The sequence below is a fragment of the Convolutriloba macropyga genome, unplaced genomic scaffold (genome assembly GCF_964194025.1).
Source record: "Convolutriloba macropyga unplaced genomic scaffold, txConMacr16.3 SCAFFOLD_5272, whole genome shotgun sequence".
Lineage (NCBI taxonomy): Eukaryota > Metazoa > Xenacoelomorpha > Acoela > Convolutidae > Convolutriloba > Convolutriloba macropyga.
The window spans coordinates 5,613-12,694 of NW_027450256.1; the positions used below are offsets into that span (position 1 = coordinate 5,613).

A 7,082-nucleotide genomic window follows, 5' to 3' on the forward strand; every position below is an offset into this window, starting at 1 on the left:
ACTTTTTGAGAGCCCTCTCAGGTGACTTCACCGAATTCAAGTAATCGTCCATGTAGAAGTTTTCTAGGACGGCTTTGGTTGCTTCCGGGTACTAATTAACATTGTGTCGGGCCGTGCGTTGTAATGCATAGTGAGCGCATGTGGGCGAGTCCTCAGCGCCGAATATATGGCGCGTGTGTTGATACACTACAACATTTGTTGTGGGTTCCTCCCGCCACAAAAAACGCAGTGATGGCTGATCACAGTCAGGGTCACCTACTTGGAGAAACATACCCTCGATATCTGCGGACACGGCGAATTGATGTTGACGGAACCTATGTAGTACAAGGATTAGGTTTTGGAGGAGGTCAGGCTATTGAGCAATGATTTATTCAAAGAAGTACCGTGGAACTTTGCTGCACCATTTAAATCCCTGTTCGGGTCGATTACGGGATGATGTGGTAGGTACCACTCTTTATCCGACCGCTGCTCGAACTTGTGAGCATCAGGGACTGTAATTAAGTAACCTTTTTCCAAGTCTTCACGGATGGTATTAGCATAATTTTCGCTCAGTCTTGTGTCTCTCCAGAGCCGCTTTTCGAGAGACTTGAGATGTACCAGTGACGAAAAGTAGTTGTTCGGGAGCTGGATGTTGTCATCAGCCCATAGCATATCGATATCGTATCTTTGGCCCTTATGAAAACTTGTTATTTCAAGTATTTCCGGCGCGCGAACATCCGCTGCGGATCGTGGGTCAACCTGCTTGTACGCGCCGTACGATTCCATATCATACCAAGAGTTAACCTGACAAGCTATTTCATAATCTTGTTCGACATTGGCTTTGCAACACGTTGAGACTAAACTTGAACTTGACGGAAGTGGGCCGCTTCAAACCCAACCTATAGGCAAGCGAACGGCAAACGGTGAGCACTTTCGTTGGCTGCAAAGTACTCTTACGGGATGATGGCATGGTAGACATCCTGTCCAAGTACCACCTCAATGTTCCCATAGCTATACTTTACTGGATCTAGGACTGCCAGATGTGGGTAAGTTTCTTGCATGGATTTAACGTCAATGATGTCGGAACCTACGTTTAATGTTTCCCTCGCATAGGGACGCACAGTGAATGCTTCGAAGTCTTGATCTTTGTGAGTTGTGACGGTCAATTGAACACCTTTGTGTCGTTGAGTTCTTCCGTGTTTATACCCTGGACATGGTCAGTTTTAAAGCGGTACCCTGCAGAACGTGCCTATTTGCTAGACTATCGGACACCCACGAGTTACTGCAAACGGTATCGCATAAAACCAACGCCGTAGTATTAGCACCAGAAGAATTAGTGTTTCAATTCCGTGACCTGAAGTAGGCCGTTGACATCTGTTACAATAGAGAACGTGGTTGTTTCGCTTGGTTGCTGTTGACCGGTAGTTGGCCTACTAGTACCCGCATTCGACTTCGAATTATTGATGTTGTTGTTTGTTGAGTGTTTAGCTAGAAAAACCATTTCAGCTCCGTGAGGTATGGTGTTATGGGAGCTGTTGCAACCATCTTTCCTACAGTTATGGGGACTTGGGCATTGCCTAAACATGTGTTTATCACTCAAACAAGACAAACAGATCTTTGCTTCAGCCACGACCTTGGCTCTATGCGTGGGGGTCTTTTTCTTCACGACACGGCATTCCCACAGCCTGTGGCTGCCTTTGCATACAATGCAACTAGAGATTGATGTTGACGGAGAAATCTGTTGCGGCTGATGGTTACTCTTGTGGTGCGTATTTGCAGCAAATGCCTTCGAAGCAACTTTTGATCTTGTTACTGAGTTGTTGGTAGCCTCAGTCCTTGCTTTAGTTGCGGTATTCTTCATTAAATCGTGCGCTTTGGCCTTCTCGTTTAACTAGTCGTTGGAATCAAGAAGAGTAAGTTTCACCCAATGCTTTTTGACCGTGAAGAGTGACCATGACTCCGAATTTAAATCCGAATTGAATGACAGCGATTTAAATTCCCCGACAAGACTTGAAATGCACCCCGAATAGTTAATGATGTTATCGCTATTGTGCATCTTCAATGGTGGAGAACTGTTTGTCCAAATGGGCACCTACGACCGCCTGTGGTTGGCCAAATTTACGCTCCGAGGTCCTGAGTGCGTCTTTGTAAATTGCGCCGCAGTAAGCGAACTCAGCTATAGCTGTTTTTAGCTTTACCAGTTACGAGGGTCTCAAGGTATGTCAATTTCTCATCATCAGTTAGGGACTGAGAGTCATTTGCGCTTTTAAATTGACCATACCATTCGTGCCACTGTAGGGGATCCCCATTGTATTGAGACAACTTTCCTTCGGGTAGCGGTTCATTCCTCTTACTAGTTAAGGCCTCAGTGAATGCCTTAATCAAGCTTGCATTTTCAGATGCTGGCGCTGAAAGCGTGGGATGCGGTGGGCTATTGGGATGCTATTAGAATTTTGTTGTGCATTCATTTGCATGAGGTGATGGCTGATGGCGGGGTTCGCTGTGCTTGGGGGTAGGTACGGTTGAACGTTGTTGAAGACGGTTGCATCATTTGTCGCCTGGTTTACCTTTGGGGGTTTATTCTGAGGAAAATTCCACAAGTTTAGATCAAGGTTGCAGTTCAGGGGAGGCTTTTGTGCGGTAGAACACGGTACTAGGCGGGCATGAGGCGATTGGATAATTTTTTGCTGTGGAATGTTTGGGACGGGTAAGTAGGTTGTTGCGCTTGCTGGAATGGGCGACGGAATTACAAGAGGCTGAGGATCAAATAATTATTGAGGCGGGATTACGGGTGGTGGGTTCACGAGTGGGTTCAGAGGTGGAGGGACATTATGCGGGGAATGGGCAATAAAGACTTGTGTTTGGTGTGGAATTTTACTTTGAGGTGGATTCTGATGTTGTGCAACATGAGGGATGGAGAGATGTAATTGACCAGGCACACAGGAGCTTTTGGACCCAAGAACTGATTCACCTGTGGGTTTGGTGAAAAATCAGGTACAAAAATGGAGTTCGTTGGTGCCATAACGGGTGTCGGTGGCCGGGGAGGTTGCATAGGTGGCTGAAGTGGTGGGAGTGCGACATTTTGTACGTTGACTGGTACTTGGTTCACTGGGTTCACCTTACATTGCCTGAGGGACTATGTGCCTGCTCGACCCTTCGATCACTTAGTGATTGCTGCAGTTGAGCCTGGAGGTATTCCCGATACAACACTTCTTGCTGAGCAACAGAAATTGCAACTCCTGGCCGTGTGTACTGCCAAAGCAATTCAAGGTGATTTAAGTTATCGGCAAGAATACTTGTATTTTCAGGGGGATAACTAGGGGCAATATCTAGAACAGGAGGGTCAGCGGTTGCTAAAGCAGGACGAGAAAAATTTAACTCACTTGCAGCCGTCAATGAATTACCTGGTAGAAACGAATTTACACAACCCTGAACAAGTCTCTGACTTCTATCTGATCCCCTATCTTTTAGCTATTTCAGTTCACTTGAATGGTGAATAAACAATGAACGATTACCCATTAATTCAGCCTCATCTAATTTAGCTGCGGCAACGCAGGCGGTGGTCTTCCTCTAATTCTTGAAGTGCCATCCGCTACAATTGTATTTCAAGCTCCTTTTTCTCAAGGCAATTTCGTGTTTTTGCTTAGCAAGGCGCATTGCAGCTTGTTCCTGTTTCTCAGCCTCCTTGATTTTTAGTTTTTCCATGATAAAGTCATGTTTATGCTGGCTAGACATCGATGATGCTGTTCGGCGTGAACTTAACTAAGACTGCCTTGAGGCTAACGCCATCAGATACGATGTCTGGATCAGCAACTTGGTCAATATAGCTTCTAGCCGCAAGCAAGAATTTACCATTGTTCTTAGTTACATCATCCAACCATTATTCAAGTACAAGATAAATTGAATCTGGGTTCTCCGCTTTACTGGCCAAGTCAAATAGTTATTCATTCTTCTGCACCAGTTTACTGAAAGCATCCTTCAACATAGAAACCAAGCGTTCAACTTTAACCCTCCTGTCATGACGATCTATGGCATCTGTGATGTCCATATGGATGTTACATATTTCAGATTCTAGATTAGATCTTGCATTAAAGAGCTTTTTCAATTTCTGTTGCTGTTCGGCCATGATATTGAAATGGCTAATCTATTAATGTAGAGTAACCTTCAACCAAAACACGTGGAATCAGTGTTATACCGAACCCAAATGACAACGATTGATAATCAAGACGTCGAAGAGCAGGAAAAAGTTACCGAGTAAATAATTACTCGGCAAAAGTTGGTAACAAAGGGGACAAGGCTTCTAACGTGCTTCTAAGCAAAGTGAGAGTAGTAAACAGGGAGACAGGCAACAGGCGAAAGATGACCGGATGTACGGAGTGCGACAAAACGAAAAACCAAAAGAACGGGACGGGAAGGACGCGCAGACGGCGCACTACGCAACAGGAAACGGGACAACTGGCAAAATTGTGGGTAGGAAACGGGCAACGCAACGGACGGGACGGAGACGCTGAACGAGAAACGCAACGAGGAAATGAGAAACGAGACGGAGGGAACGGAAATGTCGGGCGACGGGCTCACGACGCGACGGGAAAACGGACGGTTAGAACGGAAGCGTTGAGCGAGTAGCGCGCAACGAAACGGAAAGGCGGGAAGGAACGGGAGGGAGACAATTAAGCAGCGAGCGGGGAGCTCGGGTAGTACTAGATTAGCAGATGCCAGCAACAACCTCAACCAAACGAACTAGCTGTAACTACAGAATAAACTTAAGTCACACCCTAGGAAGGAGTAGAGATGCTACTGCAAGAGACAATTTAGCACACGTCATTATGGGGCTTAATATATACAAATAACAAACTAATTTACGGCAAAACAGTAGTATTCTAAAAGCATGAAAAGAGCTAGAATTTTAGTAGATGTAACTCCTGGTTAAACTTAAGTCACACCCTAGCATTATTCAAACCTAAACAACCGCTCAGCATGCCAACAATATTAAACATACTACAGCAAAAGTTAATTTATATGCAGCGTTTTTGTAGTCTATGAAAGCTGGAAAAGTGAAGAAACAATCTAGCCGTAACTCCAGAACAAACTCAAGTCAAACCCTAGAAGGCAAAAAGACCAAACCAACTAACAAGCATACAGTTACACGCAAACATACAGCAGCAGCAAAAATCAATATACTACAACAGGGAGCTAGTTTATTAGTAAAGTTGAAAAAGTCAGGAGAGTCTCCAGTCGTAGCTTGTGAATGAACTAATTAACAACCTAGAAAGCTACATGACCAAAACAACAGACCAACATACTAGCATAATCAACATTCTGCAACAAAAACGGAAACATACTTCATCGCATACGACAACATACTACATCGAGGGAATAAATGAAGCGGAGAAATACGACGTTGACCGCAAAAAAATGGAACGATCGGATACGAAAAATAAAAACGAAATTTTGGGAGAGCAACGTTGACGAAGAAAAAAGAAAACGAAATTCAAGAATGGTGAAATTAAGGAATGAAAAAAAGGCGGACGGTACGGTACGAAAACGTGATACGAAAAGAATATGATAACGTAATTTTTTTATGGGCCAGAGGTTGTGAATTTTTCACACCTTTTATCTGTATTGAGTTTCACTCAATTAACGAACCTTCGACTGAAAATAATTATTTTAACGAATTTGTCAAAAATTTATGCTTTGGTCAATTTTTTGATCAATTTTTTCTGCGAATTCTTGATTACGGAAAGGTAATCCAGTAAACTGGACTGATTTAAGCTAGAAAATAGGGTTTATCATTATTCGGTATTGATTTTCTAATTTTTTTATTTGCCTCTGAATTGACCAAAAATTTTCGAAATTGAACTATTTAGCTTTTGGTTCTCACATTTTTTCGCATATCTGAGGTTAATTCTTTGCTATATAACCATAGTGGACCAATTTGTCTGAATTTCCTAAATTTCGACCAAAATTTATTAAAAGCAATGTTTCTCCGTCACAAATTGTACAAATTGTATTTGGGGGGCTATGGTGACCTGTTCGCTAATTTTTTTTATCTAACCAAAATGTAGGGGAGGTTTCTTAGACCTGCCGTCTAAAACAGTTTCTTTTTTTAAGTTACGGCCGAAACAAACTAAACTGTTCTGTTATTTGAGTGTTATGTGAAACAGCAAAAGCAGAGTTTTCAAGTAACAGCAAAATTGCTATGAGATAACCGCTCAAAACCACTAACTTGAGATCACTAGAACTGCTTTGCCACATTTCTTCAGAAATTCTGCTTTCTTCAGAAGTCGTTCCTTTATCACTTTGTTGGGCACGTCAAAGAGTATGCAAGCTGCGCATGGGGCTAAAATTTTCTCCAAGAGTTGTGTCCCTGGTCCGCTTTCCTGGGTTATCCATCAATCAGATATCCTTTGCTTGTCTGCTTCTCCCTCAGCATTGCCGACTTCATCAGGTCTAACACTGTCTCCGTCGTTACCAGCTGTCCGGCCTTCATGGCTGATGCGTCTAGTGCCTTGCCCTTTTCTGACCCAGAGGCGACCTCTGCTCTCAAAAGGTCACCAGAGGACAAATGGGTGAAACTGAACTCGGCCACAATCTTCTCACACTGCGTTCTTTTTCCACTTCCCGGGCCACCCACTATGAAGAAGACAGTCTGACTAATTACTGATGGAGCCGTCCCTTGTTACCAATAATTGCTGAGTTGTCAATTCTGCTGCTGCTCAAATTTAAATTCAACTGATTAACTCGTCCCTTGTGGGGCGCCAATATGAAGGTCTAAAACACTTTCGTATAGATTCAATTCATGTCAAACAATATTGTCAGTTATACAAACAATCTAAAGCAACGCGTTCTGAAAGCAACGTAAAAGTAGACAACGTACATAGCAACAAGTGGTTTTTAGACAGCAATTTTTGATGCTCTTTTGGCCGGTATTTTGTCTGATAACGAATCAGTTCAATGCTAGTCACCATTTTGTACCAACGAATCCAAAAACCTAAAAATTATTGGGCCGAATCATGCCTTGTTTGATAGGTCTTATGACTAGATTTTCTTGAAATTATTTATTTGCATTTTTTCAAACCTTTGTACCTAAATTGTAACGATTT

General features: G+C 43.1%; 1 protein-coding gene across 1 annotated transcript; it reads right to left on the reverse strand.

Moving 5' to 3' along the window:
- Window positions 1-6,350: 6,350 nt before the first annotated feature.
- On the reverse strand, window positions 6,351-6,654 carry LOC142355743 (adenylate kinase isoenzyme 1-like; the record flags this gene model as incomplete). The annotated part of the gene is made up of 1 exon (XM_075407811.1): window positions 6,351-6,654. A coding segment is annotated over one exon (290 nt), but the record flags the coding sequence as incomplete, so codon positions are not given.
- Window positions 6,655-7,082: the final 428 nt, after the last annotated feature.